The sequence below is a fragment of the Elephantulus edwardii genome, unplaced genomic scaffold (genome assembly GCF_000299155.1).
Source record: "Elephantulus edwardii isolate Elephantulus edwardi_28Jun2011 unplaced genomic scaffold, EleEdw1.0 scaffold00081, whole genome shotgun sequence".
Lineage (NCBI taxonomy): Eukaryota > Metazoa > Chordata > Mammalia > Macroscelidea > Macroscelididae > Elephantulus > Elephantulus edwardii.
Window position 1 is genome coordinate 15132238 of NW_006399831.1, and position 19393 is coordinate 15151630.

A 19393-nucleotide genomic window follows, 5' to 3' on the forward strand; every position below is an offset into this window, starting at 1 on the left:
AAAATAACTTTATTAATAGCTGTATAAATGATAAATACACTCAATTTAGAATAAAAGAACTGGTGTCTAGTGTCTACAGTATAAATAATATGCCTTCACATGTTGCCTATATAATCACATGTAGCTCTCTGAGGATTCTGGAATTGATAAAGTCACTCCTTTACCCGTAACAAAACAATTGCTGTTTGGCATCTCTGATTTACAGTGGAGTGTGCTTTGGAATTGCTGTATTTATCCTCTGTCAGCATATGTTGAGGTTATGTAGTTTGGACCAAGAGAGTCATTCCAACAGTGTGAAGGCATCACAGAAAATGGACATTTCTGCAAAGAAGGAGCCAATTAATTAGTGTTAAAATGGGTGAAAGAGAACTTATGTTTGGGTTTATTTTATGAGCATTTACCTGGAAGAGGAAACTGGGTCTCCTTGATGTCTAATACTTTCTTCAGTGTTTGTGACTCTTCTCAAGAAAGTTGTAACTTGTATTTCAAATGTCCTTGTACGCCTTTGAACCAAATAAAAGTGTTCTTGTTTCTGAAGAATGATCACTGGTGTTGGCTAAATATCTCAGATGCACGAAATACATATATATTTGCTTCAATAGATAAAGATAAAACAGACCCCTGTTTTTATGTCTGTCATAAGAATGAAAATTGTGTTCAACTGATAAAATGATTAAAACCTAATCTTTTCCCTGTAAGTTCTTCTTAATCAGATAATACACTGCTTACATTAACTCAATACACAACTAGAGTGATTTGACAAAACTGAGATTTAAACTGAAATTTGTAAGCACTGACTCTTCTCAGCTACTAAAAGAATAGAAAGATGCATTCTTAGTTTAAACCTGCCAAAATTTAGTCCTCTTCTCCTTTTCATGGAGACCTATGATTCTAGGCAGAAAGAGATGAGCTGCTTCAATTTATCATCATATTACAAATCCACTGCTGTTTCAATTCATGACTACACTTTACTGGGTTTCCAAGGCTACAAAGCTGTATGGGAGGAGACTGGCTCTCTTCCTCCTACAGAACAGCTGGTGAGTTTGAAGTGCTAAATCTGTTGGTTAGAATATACCACCAGGGCTCCACTAAATAGTTCTTCCTTTAGTTAGGAATTGACAGTGGGGAGATTAGGCTTTCTCCTTTGTTCATGCCACCCAGGACTACTGTAGCTTCCAGACAGAGACACCATAGAAATCAGAAATAGCCTTGATTTTGCCCTTTGTCATTATCCAAGCATAAACAACTCTTTTGGTAATAATGAATAAATCTATAACGTGATTTTTGTTATTATTGGTATGTGCCATTGAGTCAGAATTGTTTCCTAGTTGACTCTTCAGCTGTTTCTCAAAGGCAGGAAATTGCTTATCTATCTTCTGCAAGATCATCTGGTGGATATGAACCAGGTGACTAGAAGTGGCATAAAGAGGACTTCTCTCTTAGATAAGGTGGTGGTGAGACTGACCAAAGAATGTCTTTGTAGCTGATCTTTGAAAACTTAGAGAAAACTGAAAAGTGTAGTTGACTTTTGGAAACTAAAAAGGAATATATTCCTCATTTGGGATCAATTGTTTTTATTCAACCATAATCATTTCTTCATTGTGTAATTCACATCCTATTTGTTCTTTAGGGTCAGTCCACTCTACTTTCAACTGTTTTACATGACAGCAATAGGGTCAAGTGTATCAGAGATGAGGATAACACAGGATAGGAAAGGGTTCAGATCTGTTTGTTCATAGTATTGCTCTGAGTCATACTCAACAAAAACATTCAAGAGCACTGAGAACACATAGTTAAAGCACTTAGACACAAGTCAAGAGCTCTGCAGTCAAACTCCTAGGTTTAAAGATGTGGAAATATTGTGAGGTAGTACAACTCTGTTAAGGTTGGGAGAGAGTTCACAGCAATCAATTTGGTTTGATTTGATTTTGGAAAACATGCAAGTGGTTTTATTTTGTTTTAACTTTTAATAAAAAGGTGCAAGTGTGTCTCCCTAATAAAACAGGCAGATTCTATGTGATAAGCTAAACTGAAGTTTACACTTACTTTGGAAATGATCCAAGAGATTAAAGTACTGAAACAAATTCATTTATTCCACATTATTACCATCTAGTGGGAAATTCAGCTGTGTTTAACTAAGTTTCACACACTCAGCAAATATCCAGTGCAACACACCAAAAACAGAAGAAACATTTGTAATAATTGCATTCATTTTTTATTTATATCTCAAAGTTTGGTTTAATTTTGAAACTTATATTCTAGTTTGAAAGAGACTGTCAGCATAATAAAATTCAAGACATTTGATAAAAATGACAGTATCGATCACCTTCTGGCTTTGCTACTGGACTTCTACTTGCTTCTTTCATTAGATCATTTGAGAGGAATGTAGTCAATTTAGTTCAGTCTCTGTGACATGCATTTAGAACAAGTATTTTTTTTAAAGTGGGTAAGATATGTAGGATATACTCAACTTGAAGTTTATTTGGGTAGAAAACTATCAAGATTGGTAAATGCAAGATAAACCATACATAGACAGTTGATAACAGCTTATTGCAAGTAATACCATATCCTTTTCAAAACAAGAACACTTTAACTTCTGTTTCTAGTTTTCCTAAAACTTTATTAATCTTGTGTTTATTTAAAATGGTATAGTTAAAGAGAAGCTAAACATTTTATTAAAGGTGATAGACTACAAGTATCCTGAGAGGATTTATGGAAAAGAAAATTGTTCCATATGTTTGCTATTTAGAATAATTTGAAACCCGTCCGTGCATAATATTTATTATTTTCTTTTGAGTAAAAATAACTTCTTGATGTTAGAAAAAAATCTGATTTGGCAATCTGACATTTCAGTTGAAATAGGAAAGTCTGTAGTGTATTTTCTAGTGGTAAAACTGTAAGAGTTTATAAAAATATTAAATTCAACAAGAGAAAAATAAAAAATTATGATTAACAGAAAAATATTTGTGAATGAATAGCTTTTATAAAAAGTAAAAATACAGCTTTAATTTACTCCATGTTACAAATATAGTTTTAAAAATCTTCCCTCCCCTGGCATTATTGTGGTTTATAATGAAAAATTTTAGTTATTTTTTAAAAACAAGACAAAACCCCAAAATTTCAATTTTCATGCTCCCTAGATTAGAATGGGAAAATTGTTTCACTTTCTTAGTAGGTTTAGAAAACTAATGCAAAAAGCTTTGTATCCATCCTGTGAACTTTGAGACCCGGGCATACACCCCTGGGCGATTAGGCCTTGCACACTCGCGTCCAAATGATGTCACTCCAGCCAGGAACCACCTGTTGTTTTCCTGGCACATTAATGGTCCTCCTGAATCTCCCTGAACAGTGAATGGGGGAAGAGAAGCACAAATAAGTGGTCATACACATATATTTTAAAGCAAATAAACTGAAATATAAAATTAAAAAGATATAATTTAATTGCAAACTGCTTATTTCTATCTTAGCACTGCTAAAGGTCAAAAGTTAGTAACCTTTATTCCTCAATAACAAAAGAGAAAAACTATCAAAATGAAATATGCTTATATTTAATTTTTTATTATGGAAATTTTTTCCTATTTAGCAAGAATTTTCTCACTTTAATCATTACTTTTATAAGTTACTATAATATAGTCACTCATATGTGTTTTATAATATTAATTACACTTGAACAAAGTATTTTATTCCATTTTACCAGCTATGAAGAAATTCAGTAACATAGAAGACTAAGAATCCCAGAATGCCTGATTGTGCTTATGTGAAACTTATACTTGGACTAGGAGGCAATTGTCAGAACCGAGCAAGGAAACACTGTATGATCCAAAATTGGGAAGGGTGTGTGTCAAGGATGTGTCCTATCTCCATAACTTTTCAATCTACATGCAGAACAGACTATCCAGACCGTTGGGCTCTGTAAGGAGAAGTGTGGCATCAGGATCAGAGGTAGACTCATCAACAATCTGCATTAGGCAGATGATACAGCCCTGCTTGCTGAAACTGAGGAGGACCTGAAGCACTTGCTGCAGAAAGTGCTGCAGCCGTCAATATGGATTGAAGCTCAACATTAAGAAAACAAGATTCTCACCACTGGGCTGATTGGCAACATCATAATTGAGTGATGAAGATATTGAGATTGTTGACAACTTCCATTTGCTTGGCTCCACAATTATTATTCTTAGTACCAGCAGCCAGGAAATTAAAAGATTAATTGCACTGAGAAAGTTGCTGTCAAAGATCTCTCCAAGATACTGAGAAACAACGATGTCAGTATGGAGACTAAGATTTGCATGATACAAGCCAATGTCTTTGCCATTATTTGCCATGCATCAGAGAGCTGGACAATGACTAGAGAAGATAGAAGGAGAATTGATGCCTTTGAGCTGTAGTGTTGAAGAAAAGTATTAAATATACCATGGACTGCTAGGACAACAAACAAGTTCATCCTGTAGATGGTGAAGCCAGGATGCTCCTTGGAGGCAAGGATTTTGAAGCTTTGTCTGACCTGTTTTGGGCATGTTGCAAGGAGGCACCAGTCCTTGGAGAGGATGTCATGCTTGGGAGGGTGGAGGGACTGAGCAGGAGAAGAAAACCCTCAATGAGATGGATTGATTCAGTGACTGGGGACAATAAGATTGGCAAGGGACAGAGCAGGGTTTATGTCATGCTTGGGAGGGTGGAGGGACTGAGCAGGAGAGGAAGACCCTCAATGAGATGGATTGATCCAATGACTGGGGACAATAAGATTGGCAAGGGACAGAGCAGGGTTTAGGGCTATTGTATGTAAGATTGCTATGAGTCGCAAGTGAATTGATGGCAAATAACAACAAAACCCAGCATATCAAAAATACCTCAACTCTAGTATACATTAGAAGCTATTTGTTTTCTTTTTTTAATTTTTTTTTTTATTTTAATGAACATTTACAGAGACTTTGGATTTTCATTCATTCATTGTTGCACTTTCTACTCCCCCCACCACACCCCCAGTTAGTTCTTCTCTTTGAAAAGCAAAGTCGAGAATCTCAAAATACCACAAAGGGCTGTGTAAAAAGAAATTATTCCATATAACAATTTTCATCATATTAAATACAATTTTTTGTTTCTTGGGTAGTACTAACTTTCCTATACTAAGCACAAACAAGCAAAAGCTTAGTCATTCAATTGAAATAAACAAAAGTATGAGAAAATTTCTGTAAATTTTTTATAACTTATTTTTACAGATATTTCAATTGATGAATAAATATTTTATATTTAGGTAAGTATTAATTATAGTACATTAATGATGTATTTTACTTTTACTTTTTTCCTATATAATCTGCATTGTATAATGATGTAAAACAAATATTTTTGCATATTAATTGTGCATTTTAAAAACCCATCTATTCTTCTTTAATTCTCCTTTAAATTTGCGTGGAGACACCAACATTTTGGTGATTGACTCCTAAATTTGACTACTATTGAAATCCCTGAGGAAGACAATTCTAATCTGATATATATAGCATCATGATAAATTGAAATTGATGGCATATTTAAAAAGCTTAATTTATATTTGCTTTCATATCTTTGCATGATAGACTATTTTACCCCAAGATTTAGGTTTGAAACAGTTTTTAGATTTTTTTTTATTCTAACCTGACTTATTTTGTGACCCTGGTGGTTTAGTAGTAAAAAGCTGCACTACAATCAGAAAGCAGAGGTTCAAACACTCCAGCTGCTCTGAGGAAGAAAGATGGATGACCTCTTTTGCAATTAATAGCATCTGAAAACTCACTGGAGGTTCAGCTATGGGCCAGTTCAGACTCGACAGCACACAACAACAACAACAACATCCAAAGGCACGTGGTTTGAATCCATCAACAGCTCCACAGGAGAAAGATGGATAATCTCCTTCCATATGATTTACAGCCTTTGAAAACCCACTGGAGGGTTAGGGTCAGTCTTGAATTGGTTCTGACTAGAGGGAATAGTAACATACTTGAGGGAGGAATTGGTTTATAAAAGTATTTTTTCTTTTCTTCTCTTGGATAAAGAATAACACAAAGAGTGCAATTCCCTACAGATTACCTTTGTTCTGGATGGAACAGTATGTGTACACTATTTGAAGTTTGTTAAGGGCTTCTCAGTTTTGTTCTCACTCCAAGCAATCATATGGGCAAGGATGCACTGTTCTTGTGCCATCCTCACAAAGCTTTGTTTGAATTCACTGGTGCAATCACTGTGTCAATCTAGGTTGTTGGAGGCTCCTTATTTTTCATTTACTCTCTGCATTACCAACTATGATGACATTTCCAGAAATTTATCCCTCTAAATAATACATCCACTGTACAGGCATTTTCCTTTTTACCATTACTCTTACATGGCATTTAAATTACATAAATTTATTCTATTAAATAATTGAAACCACCCAGATTCAACTTTAATTCATTCTCCCTCGTATTGTCTTCCCTTGCTGCATGATATTGTTGTTGTTAGGTGCTATTGAGTTAGTTAGCTCTGACTCTCATGACCCTAAGTACAACATAATGAAATTCTACCCAGCTTAAGAATCTCTGCAGTGCTTGAGCACTTTGTTGCAGTTACTATGGTAATCCATCTCCTTGAAGGATGGATTTTCTCCTTCACCGACACTCAACTCTTTTGAGCATGCTATCCTTTGAGGGATGAATGCTCTTCTTCACTGACAATCTCTTTTTCTAAGCATCATGTCCTTCTTCAGTAAATGGCCCTCTCTGGATAACATGCCCAATGTTTGTAAGGTGCAGTTTTACAATCTTTGCTTATTTTCTTAAATTTTATTTATTTCTTTTATTGTTGTTGTTGTTTGTTGTGTATCTTTGAATTGGATCTGACTGGCACAGGAGGAGATTGCCCTGCCTTCTCCCACGGAGTATCTAGTGGATTCAAACTGCGTGCCTTTGAGATTTACAGTGCAGCTTCTTGCCACTAGGCCACCAGAACACCCTCAATCTTTTCTTCTAAAGTAGCACTTTGGCTTTACTTTTGATGAGACAGATATGTTTGGTCTCTAGCCATTATATGATATTAAATATTCTTCAACAATATCACAATTTAAAAGTATCAATTATTCTCTGTACTCCTTATTTACTGTTCAACTTCCATATACATACAAAGCAATGGAAAATATCCCAAAAGGCTTCTAGCCTTTTGAAAACCAAATAATCTTCCACTATTTAGTGGATTCTGACTCACATCAGTCCTTCATAATATCAAATCTTCTTTGAGTTTCTGAGGTTGTCAATCTATATAGAGGAGAATACCTCATTTTTCTTCCTTAGGGCAGTTAGTGGATTTGAATAGTTAACATTTTGGTTACTATCCCAATAAGGTATACATTATACCATCTGAACTCCTTTCCCTTGGATTAAATCAAAGCTAATTGGGGGTTAGAATATTTTCTAACTTGCTTACAATTTTTCACAACACAGAGAAATTTCTCCAATGCATAAAATGAGATCTCTCTGTGCTCCTCTCTAAAAACTCTGGTTGAATGTACATTATTTCGAACATACTTGCGCGCGAGTTCTCTCTCTCTCTTTTCCTTTTTTAATTTTTTTCCTGGCAGTACATAGGATTTGGAGGTTGTTGTTTTTGTTGTTAGGAGCTGTTGAGTTGTTAGATGCTGACTGCAAATCACAATGATCCTATGAACAACTGATCTGAACCTTGCCCTAGCCTGTGCTATCCTTATCTTCTCCAGTATACTTGAGTCTGTCGTTCAGGTGGGCTCAGAGTTGAAAACTTTAGTTTTCTTGATGTTGAGATTTAATCTATACTGAAGTTTGTAGTTTTTCACCTACTGCAAGAGTTTCAAATCCTTTTCACTTTCAGAAAGCAAGACTGTGGATAAAACAGGGTTGTTCAGAAAGCAAGACTGTGGATAAAACAGGGTTGTTCAGAAAGCAAGACTGTGGATAAAACAGGGTCTTCCTCAATCCTGAATCCACATTTTTCTTCATATATGTAAGTTTTTTAAATAATTTGTCTGGCATCAGATTGAATAGATACGGAGAAAGGACGCAGCCCTAATGCACACCTTTCTTGATTTTAAACCGTACAGTGATTCCTTGCTTTGTTCAGAAAACAGCTTTTTGTCTCCACATAAGTTTCACATGAGCACAATCAAGTGTTCTGAAATTCCCATTCATCTTACTGATAGACATAATATGATTCACTCAAATGCTTTTGTTGCATTAATAACAGAAAAATAAGCACCCTTTTGGAATTATCTGACTTCAGCCAAGTTCCTTGTGACATCACTAATAGAGACTATTACTTATTTCTACATCTTAAACCATTGTTGTTATTATGTGCCATTGAGTAGGCTATGACTCATAGCAACCCTATTAAAAATTACTCTGAAGCTTGCCCTATCCTGAGTCAACCTCACAGTTTCTGACACATCTAACCTGACTGCCACAGTCACTGTGTCACTACATCTCACTCAGTGTCTTTCTCTCTTCCATTGGCTTTCTAATCTTCCAAGCATGACATCCTTCTCTGATAAATGATCCTTCATGATAACATGCCTTAAGTCTGTGAGACAGAGTTTCAAAATCTTTGTCTCTAGGGAGAAAGCTGTCTCACCTACTCTAGGACAGTCCTGTTTTTTTCTGTTGACAATTTATGTTATGTTTAATACTCTTCTCTAGCACCACAACTGACGGGCATTCATTCTTCTTATATCTCCAATAGTTATTTTCCAGCTCTCAGATTTATAGCAAACAATTGAGAAAACCATGGCTTGCATCAGGAACACCTCAGCCTTTAGATTAACATAATTGCTCTTTTGCATTCTGGAGAAGTTCTTGACAACAGATTTTCCCAATAAAACTCATCTTTTGATTCGCTGACTGCTGATGCCAAGGGTGTTGATTGTGGACCCAAGCAAGATGAAATCATCAACAACTTCAATCTTCAACACCATCTATCTTGATGCTCTCTATTTGCCTTGTGGTTGGGAATTTTCTTTTCTTACAGTTGAGATGCAATCCATATTAAAGGCTATAGGCTATAGATAGTCCTTGATCTTTTTCACATTGATGAAAATGAAAACAAAATAATAAAATTGCAGTTGCCTTCTAATTTATTCTGACTCATGGCAACCCATGTGTGTCAGGATAGAACTATGCTCAAAAGATTCCCAATGGCTAATGCTTTAGTAAAACAGTAAGCTTTTTACTGTGGCAATTTTGTCATACTCTCACTTCCAATCTTTTAGCTAGTAGCCTAGAGACTTAAGCGTTTATTTAATCCCAGCATTTCTAGCCCATATTACGTATTCAAAAAATACTTATGGGATTTTGTTGTTATTGTTCTTAGGTGCCATAAAGCCGAGTACTATCCATAGTGATGCTAGAAACAAAAGATCCGAACCCTGTTCTATCCTGCTCCATCCTCGCACACGATCCCATTGCAGCAGTCACCACATCAATCCACCTGGCTGAGGGTCTTTCCTTTTCCAACCCTTCACCCTTGCCAGCGTCATGTTCTTCTCTAAACAAATTGCCCACAATATGTGAAGTGAAGCCTCATAATTCTTGTCTTCAAAAAGCACTTCAGCTGCACCCTCTCTAAGACATATCTGTATGTTCTCTTGGCCATCCATGGGATGTTCAGTGCTTTTCTCCAATACCACAACTCAAAGGCATTAATTCTTTTCCTGTCACCATTATTTATTTTCCAGCTCTCAGATCTCTAGTAAGAAACAAGAAATACTATGGTCTGAATCAGATTCACCTTATGAGTTGTGGAAGGATATCAGGGATTTTATCCATGAAGAAAGCAAAAGGTAGTTACAAAAATAGCAGAGAAAGGGGAAAAAAATGAAACAGGTATCAGAAGAGGCTATAAAGACGGTACTGACTCATTGTGAAGCAAAAACAAAAGGAAAACATGTTGAAGTGAAAGAACTAAGCAGAAGGTTTCAAAGGGCAGCTCAGAAAGACAAAGCAAAGTATTATAATAAGATGTGCAATTGTTGCTGTTTTTGTTGTTATGTGGCATCGAGTCACTTGCAACTCATAGCGACCCTATGTACAAGAGCTCTAAAAGCCGTTCTATCCTGTGCCAACCTAATCATCTCAAATGTACTCATTCCCACCACTCCAGTCACAGAATCGATCCATCTCATCTAAAGTCTTCCTCTCCTTCATGACCCCTCCACTCTGCCAAACATGCCCAAAATATGTCATACAAAGCTTCAGAATCTTTGACTCCAAGGAGTATTCTAGCTTCACCCTCTCCAGGACTAACCTGTTTGTTCTCCTAGAAGTCCATGGTATATTCAACACTTTTGGTAACAGCAGCCAGGAAATCCAGAGACGAATTGCATTGGGAAAGTCAGCTGTGAGGGACCTCTCAAGAGTACTGAAGAGCAATGACATCAGGCTGGAGACTAGGGTGCACCTGATCCGGGCTATATTATTACCAATTACATGCTATGCATCAGAGAGTTGGACAGTGAATAGGGATGATAGAAAGAGAATTGATGCCTTTGAACTGTGGCGCTGGAGGGAAAAATGTGCTCTCTATATCTTAATCTGAAAGAACTGAAAAGCAAATTTAAGCCTTGTGTCACAGTACTGAGAGATGATTTGGGCAATATATTGAATTACCCAGAAAACATGAAAAGAATATGACTCACTGTAGAAGAATGAATTAATTTACACTGAAAAATTTTAGGAAGTACCATCTAAAGAGGTGCCAATGGTAATGAAGGAAGAAGTAGAAGTTGCATTGAAGGTATTGGCAAAAAAATTGATGGATCAGGAATCAATGACTTGTTCCAATTAACAGATGAAGACTTGGATGCACTCATCAGTCTATGCCAGGAATTTGGGAATTATTTGTGGGATAGCAACAAAAAAGATAAAAATAATTGCAGGTTTTAAAATTACATATTACTTAGAAGTTATTAACCTTAACTCTTAATCTTTCTTGTTAAATGTTGTTGAGTCAACTCTAAATGATGGTACTTTTTGTTTAACAGGATGAAAGGTTGCCTAATCCTGTGACATCTCTGTGATGTTAGTGGTCAAAGAAGTGATTTTATTTTCTAACATATTATATTTACTACAAATAATAAAATACAGATATTGATTACTTGAGTAAGGACTTTCATTCTACCAGGACACATAGATAGGATGAAATTATTTGAAGAAGCCTAAACACGGTCTATTGCCTAACTGCTGAGTAATCTCTTAGGTTTGGTGTCCTAGGTCGAGTTCAATCAATTTTCATCATTAAACGGCATTATTTAAGAAAGTGTTTTGATTCTTCTTTGCCTCCATTTTTCTATTTAATGTATATATTTCCTTTTCCTATTATCTCAGAGAAGAATAAGTACTTCAAAAGAGTAAATGAATGCCAAACATTTAAATTATAGACCTCAAGTTTTTATTTCCTTTCAGATGTTATTGTTATAAATAATAATAATAATTATACTTTCTCTTACCAAATATTTGAGAGTGACAATTGACTATTGTTATTTACAGCAATCTCAAACTTCAGTATATATCAGCACTATCTGGGTGTACAAAAGCACATTGCTGGCTCCTACCTTTAGATTTTCTACTGAACTGGTTTGAAGGTACACCTGAGAATTTACACTTTTAACAAGTTTTCAAGTAACACAGGGGGCTCGTGACGTCATACTTTGAGAACTATTAGTCTAAACTGGTTTATAATTTTAACTAATACATTCTCATTTCATCAGTTAAGCCTAATATGGAAGTGGAACAAAAGATACCATGTGACCATCTAGGTTATTAATAATGGACTATTGAATTGTGATAAATTATATTTCAATGGTATTGGCTTATATCAGTGTTTCTTATTTGCTAATAAATAGCACACTTAAATTCTGTAGAAATCAAAGCCAAATTACAATTTCTAGGTGCTTTTATATGAGTTATTGGCTTAATGTATCTCTAACATCAACAGTTTTAGCAGTCATATTTTCTGCAAAATGTGTGAGGTATTTACCATACAATCCCCATGAAGTGTAACTGCAGTTGTACAGCTGATTTCCCTCAAGCACAATAATACTATAAATCTCTCCCTAAGTGGAAATACAGCTCACCTTTATCGCACTTTTCATTTTAAAAGAGAAATATGAAATCCAGACATAAATTTTAGCAAGGAAAAAAAAGCTATCCTATTTGTCTTGAACTTTTAAGTGCTCATCAAAGCAGAATAAATGTAAAATTATTCATTTTATATATTTAGCTTGACTGGAGGCATTAATTTTAACTGGCATGCAACTATATAGATTTTTCTGAAAGTAGCTATTTTCTATTTCAAAAAAGTCTTCTGTCAAGTAAAATTATCATGACAGGAATGTGTTATATATAATGAGTTATTTATACTTAAATAAAAAATGATGCCATTTTTCTGTGGTGGAAATTGCTACTTCCACATTTACAAATTATTAATTTATCCAGTAAAGCTTTCTGATTTAATTTAATCCAGTGGACTTCAATGAATATATATTTTATTAACTTTCAAATAGAGAATAAATGTAAACAATGTATTTCTTGAATTCTCTAATTAAATCTAATAATGTTCCTGAGTGCTTACATTGTCCCAGGAGTGCACACTATGCCTCTCATGTATCACCTCATTTAAATCCCCAAGCAAAGCCTAAAACAGTCTAAAGTCTCATTAGTAGTGTTAAAACATAGCCAAACAAGAGCAATCTGAACACAGAATCCATGCTTTTAATAACTACATCATTGCTTTTAATAACTACATCATGATACAGCTAAAATTCAATTATGATGCTGATACCCAACAGAACTTACTTTATATTTTTAGAATGTATATGGAGTTCAAGTAACTAATCTATGTTCACATCATTTCAAGATGTTAAGATGTTTGTTTGTGTTTTCTTAAATAAGAGCTGTTTATAAGTTTTCTCTGAACTTCATACAGATCAAAAGCTACTGACACAAAATTTATTGTAATGTTGACATCACTATGGCAGTGAGTTCATGTTATTTCACCTTTGAATAAAAATCTAAAAGACAACATGAAATTTTTAACGTAGTCATTCCAGAGCTCGCATGATATCAGGCTGTTTTGAAAGTCTATCAGTCATTCTCCTGCAAGTGATTTGTTGTAACCTGGCCCTATTGAGGATAACCTCAAAATTACATCAGGAAGCTGGAGACCAAACCAGGGATGGAAAGCCAAATTGGCTTATAGTTTTATTTTTTAAGAAAAAGGGTTTTTTTTTTAATTTTCTTCATATTCAAAATAATTTTAAAACAAATAGGCAACATTTCAGTCAATCCCAGGTCATCATTCCTTATTTAACTTGTTTGATTTATATATTCAAATTTGTATTTTTTTTTGCTTAAGTTCATATGATTTGTAACTTCTGTTCTTAAAGAACATTTTGCTGCTAATGATAAGATCCACTTAGAGATACCAATCAAATAGGCCATCTGCAAAAGCAGAAAACCCCCACACAACTGGCACATGTTTATTTATTATTGTCCTATCTCTCTCTTTCATGTAATATCGTTAAAATTGTGGAACTCTGGTGCTTTCTTTGCTCCTAAGTTACTAAATAACAAGATCATTGCATAATCATACTTCACACATCCTGGAAACAGAGTATGAACACTTTTATATATTTACCTGACAGGAATCGATTCCTCCTTCTTCATAACCAGCACATATCATGTTTTCTGTTATGTTATATTCTAGCATTTGTTGTTGGCATCTGTCATTTGATACAAGAGGAACAACAGCTTCTTGCAATATGCTTGCAGTAGGACCTGTTAAAAATGGATAGTATAACCAGTCTACCAGAAGTGATCAACTCATACCGTGAATGAAACATCATCAGTCTTATTTATTCAAACATTTACTCCCATTATATAACACTATGTGTGTGTATAATAGAACTAAATACTAGATTTTCTACTTTAAAGTACATAATATATCCCATCTTGGACACTTGTCAAAGAGTTAATGCTAAATACTTTATTTCTTCCCTTATGGCTAGCAGGAATGGTGAGTTGGACTAGGCAGTTTTCAGAAAATTTTAAACAGCGTTATGATTGCTCATGGAATTAAAAACAATAACACAAAGAGTTTCATTCACGGAAATTAGTCATCTCTCAGAAATCTAGAAGGGCTTTTCATTTGGCACCTGAGGAGGTACTCTCATATAATGGCATTCAGCTTCTTTGGAGTTCTGCGTAAGTGAGCAGGTGCACATTCAACGTAGGATAAAGCTCAGATGAACTGTGCCCTGGTCTAAAGGCAATCATCTTGTCATCCACATCTGCAGTGCAGAGAAAAGAGGCATTTTGTAGCGGAATGTAATTCCATGGTGTTTATGAAATGATTCATCCACTGAGAAAGCATGTGTCTGTATTCTGAAATATGAATCTCAAGAGGCATGTCAAAGAAGTCAGTCTGGTACCCTGGAAAAGGTATACTATAAGCATTACTTGATAATTAGCATCTCTATTTTGTTCTTCAAGAAAGGCAGAATGTTAAAAAGTCCACATCATGGCAAATATTATTGCAAAATCCTGTCTGACCTTATTTCTTACTATGTTACTAAAAGAAGAAAATGTGTGTGTGTGTGTGTGTGTGTGTGTATTTTCAGCAGTATTTTCGTGTATTTAGTATAGGTAAATATTTAACAACTGATTCTCCATGACTGTCTGTAGACAGTTTGTCGACTATTTGTCCACTTACATGTTGTAAACACTTCAACTGTCACTAATTTCAATGGACCAGCATGACACTGAAAAGATGTTGTGAAGATTATGTGCACAAATGGCTTTTTTCAGCTGATTCTAATAGTTTGAACAGCACAGAACTGGGTATCTTTTATATTTTGACAATAAACTGAAAGCTAAAAAAATGAACTGGAAGGTTGAGATGATGTTATTCTATGATGATCACTAATGGGCTGGTGAAAAGTAAAACAAACAAACAAACAAAAAAAACCCAAGAAACAAAAACAAACCTCTAAGCTATTTCAGCTAATTGTCAATGAATAGTCCTCCAGGTGATTCCAACACATGGCTACTCCATATCAGTTTTCCAGGCCTTAGTGGAAACAGACTACCTTATCTTTCTCTCCTAGAACAGCTGGTGAGTCTGAAATGTCAACCTTTCAATTAGTAAAGAATAAGATACATAAACTTTTGTGTTAACGCTTCATTGTGATCATGGGTTACCAGGAGGGCAAATTAGAATATATACACACAAACATAAACAGTTTCTGTCAAGTTATTTTAATTGTTTAAATTTAACTAGCTAGTCTCAGCTCAAGAGCAGTGGTGATTCAGTGGTAAAATTTTTGCTTTCTACGCAGGAGAGGTGTCTTTGATTCCTGATCAACATACCCTTAAGTGTAATCAAACCACTTGTTTACCGGTGTAAGCAGTTACAAGCTTGTGTAATTGCTATGACACTTAATGTTGTTGTTGTTGTTTTGTACTGTAGAGCTAGGACTGACACATAGTTGATCCTCCTGTGAATTTTCATTTAGTTACAAGGTAAGAGACTGCCCATCTTTCTCCTCTGGAGCAGCTTGTTGACTTGAATTATGTGCCTTCGGGATTGCAGTGCAGCGTCTTGCCACTATGCCACCACAGCTTCTTTATTGCACTGCTGACCCAAAAGTTACAGTTTGTTCGTATCCACAAGCAAGTCCCCTGGACAAAGAGAAACAATCTTCTTCCATTGCAATTGGCAGCCTTAGAAACCTGATAGATCACTGAGTTGAATTGAGTCTCTCTATGACACTTAATAGGCACTCAATGCTGTTGTTATGTGCCATCAAGTGGCCTGTGACTCATAGTGACCCTAGGTACAACAGCCCTACACCCTGCTCTATACTGTGCCAATTATATTGTCTCTGACACACCTATCCTTATTTCCCCAGTCACTTAATCAATCCATCTCAATGAGTGTCTTCCTCTCTTGTGCTGTCGCTCCACCACCCCAAGCATGACATCTCTCTACAAGGACTGGTCCCACCTTGCAACATGTCCAAAGTAAGTCAGATGAAGATTCAGAATCCTTGCCTCCAAGGAGCAACCTGGCTTCATCCTCTCAAGGACGAACTTGTTTGTTTTCCTTGCAGTCCATGGTATATCTCTCCTTCTATCATCCCTAGTCATTGTGCAGCTCTCTGATGCATGGCAAGTAATTGCAAAGACTATGTCCTGGATCAGACACATCTTAGTCTCTAGTATGAAATCATTGGAAGCTCAAAGGAGAAGGAACAATTGTAAGCAGACACTAGTGATTGGAACATGGAATGTGAGAACTATGAATGTAGGAAAATGGATATTGTTAAGAAAGAAATGGAAACAAATAGTGACATGCTAGGTATTGGTTAAATGAGATGAACTGGCATGGGACATTTTGAATCACATGAGCATATGCTATACTACAGTAGAGATGAAAAGATGAAGAAAAATGAGGGCGCTTTCATACTTAAAAAAGTAATTCCTAGATCTGTCTTGAAATATAATTTTGTGAGTTACAGGAAAATATCCTTATACATAGAAGGAAATGCCACCATAATTCAAATATATGCATTAACTACCAGAGCCAAAGAGGAGCAAATAGGAGATTTCTACCATATTTTGCAGTTAGAGATTGATTGAACATGCAATCAATATGCATTAATAATAATGAGTGACTGGAATGCAAAACTTTGGAGCGGAGAAGAAAAATCAGTAATTGAAAAACATGGACTTGGTGACAGAAATGACGCTGGAGATAGAATGATAGAATTTTGTACAATTAACGACTTATTAATAGCAAATACATTTTATAAGAACCATAAACACAGGCTAAACACATAGATTTCACCTATTGGTCTGCATAGAAATGAGATAGATTACAACTGTGGAAAGAATTGCTGGAGAAGCTCAATATCAACTGTAAAAACTACTCCAGATACTGATTGTAGAAGAGACCACCTACTAGTTATATGCAAGTTCAACTTGAAGCTAAGGAAATTTAAATCAAATCCACAGGAAGCAAAATTTGAACTGAGTCTATCCCACCTGGATTTCAAAACCATCTCACAAACAAGTTTGAGACACTTTAATTGAGGAACTCAATTCAACTCAGTCATCTATCAAGGTTTTCAAGGCTGCTAATTGCCATGGAAGGAGATTGTTCCTCTTTCTCCAGGGGAGCAGGTGGTAGATTCAAACAAACTATATCCTTTTGGTTAGCAGTGCAACTTTCAGTAGTAGTATCTATTTCCCAAATAAGTAATTCGAAACTCTATGAACTACAGTCATCCCATCAAGTTGCGTATGAGTCTCAATGGTCCCATTCAGTTGTGCATGGATCTTCTTGGGCCAAGTTTCACTTGATAGTTATTGTTGTTGTTGCTATGTGCCATATGTACAACAGCCCTAAACCCTGCTCTGTCCTGTGCCAATTGCATTGTCTCCGACACACCCATCCTGATTACCCCAGTCACCGAATCAATCCACCTTCCGTGCTGTTCCTCCACCCTCCAAGCATGATGTCCCTCTCCAAGGACCAGTCCCTCCTTACAACATGTCCAAAATATGTTAGACGGAGCCTCTGAATCCTTGCCTCCAAGGAGCCACCCGGTGCCTAATAATACTTGGAAGCATGAGTGGAATCCACTTCCTAAACACCCCTCTGGAAACTCTATGAACTGTAATAAATGACAATAATTACAAAAAGGCTTTTGTTCATAGGGTTGCTATAAGTCATGCTCAATTCGATGGCAATCAACAACAACAACAACAACAATAATAATAATAATAAATCACTTTATTTCTTCCTAGGCAACAATTTAGGAAATTCCTTGGGTAACTAATTAGCATATTTAAAAGACATTTTGAATATTATTTCATTAAGAAGAGAGACACCAGAGTACAAAATTAATAAATTTCATGAAAATTTCTTCCACTTGTTGTTTTGTTTTTAATCTGGTTGTTCATTCTTAAGTGAAATTTATTTGAGACTCAGTTTCCCTGGATCCATACTATCAGAGAGACGTTCTTAAAAACGTTAATTAAATATATATCTTTAGTAATAATAAGTACATCTTAGTCAAATTTACTCATTTAGACATATGGAGAAAAAAAATCCCCCCAAAAACCAAACAAATAAACCTATTTCCTACAGACTTAAGAGTCTTAAATTTTGTTAGCAGATAATTTGTTTTGAAGAGTCTATGTTGTCATCATAAAATGTATTTTAGATTGATATCTGATATGGAAAATCTAAGAAACATTTTTTTCTCTACATTTGGAATTCGAGAAATCATGACATTTTCAAGCAGAGGAAATAAAAGTACATGGTCTTTGGCTATAATGGGCAGCAAGTACAATATGTTTTTCAACAGTATAAGGTCATTGCTGTGAAGAACCTTAGTTGGAATCTCAGGAAGGATTTTGCCTTAATTCACGCTTTCTCTGATAACAAACACAGAGTTGTAAGTTGTGTTTTACTTTACAGATCTGCAGTCCTTCACAACATGATGTGAAATTTTGTTTTATCTGCAATTAGGATTTTAAAATATAGTGTACCTAAAATCTGCATCAGAAACTGTAGGCATTTCTGCTGCTTACCGGAGATCAAGCCTCTGAAGGCTTGAATCCACCAGTACATCCATAGAAGAAAGATGGGAAATCTTCTTTTACGACTTACAGCCTTTGAAACTCTGTAGAGTCAGTTGTGAGTTACTGACAACTTGATAGTAGTGATAGAGCGATGCTTTGTTTTGCACAAAATCTGAACTTCCCACTACACTTAAATAAATATTTTTATGCTTAAACATTGCTGAATGTTCAGTGTGGATGTGTTGGGTGAAGGGGTCTGTCTTCAAAATTCCTCAGTCAATGGGTCTTGTGATTACGTTATATATAAACTTTTGTGGCCTAGTGGTAAGAATTTGGACAGCAATCCCACAAGTATGCAGTTCAAATCCATCATCTGCTACATAGGAGAAAGATGGACAGTCTCCTTTCTGGTGATTAAACTGCTTCTAAAAACCCACGGGAGGGTAAGCTGTAGCTCATTTCCGACATGAGGGTACATAACAACAACACAAGTATTGGACTTGATTTTTACCTACTATTTTTATTGTGATTTTTTTTTATAAATTTGGAACACTTCATGAATTTACATGTCATCCTTGCTCAGAGACCATGCTAATCTTCTTCTGTTTGTTGTTGTTATTGTTGTTGTTGTTGTTATGTGCCATTGAGTCGCTAGCGACTCATAGCGACCCATTGTACAAGAGGTCTAAATGCTGCTCTATTCTGTGCCAACCTAGCCATCTCAAACACACTTATTCCCACTGCTCCAGTCACAGAATTGATCCACCTCATCGAAGGTCTTC

At 35.6% G+C, this 19393-nt stretch overlaps 1 protein-coding gene across 1 annotated transcript in view; it reads right to left on the reverse strand.

Annotated features, from left to right (window-relative positions):
- Positions 1-3185: 3185 nt before the first annotated feature.
- The window catches only part of TMPRSS15 (transmembrane protease, serine 15), a 272391-nt gene continuing 256183 nt past the window's right edge, over positions 3186-19393 (reverse strand). The window contains exons 26-27 of the mRNA XM_006889826.1: positions 13660-13799; positions 3186-3341 (exon numbers count right to left, since the gene is read on the reverse strand). Coding sequence (XP_006889888.1) covers positions 3186-3341; positions 13660-13799 — 296 coding nt within the window. The remainder of the gene's footprint in view (positions 3342-13659; positions 13800-19393) is intronic.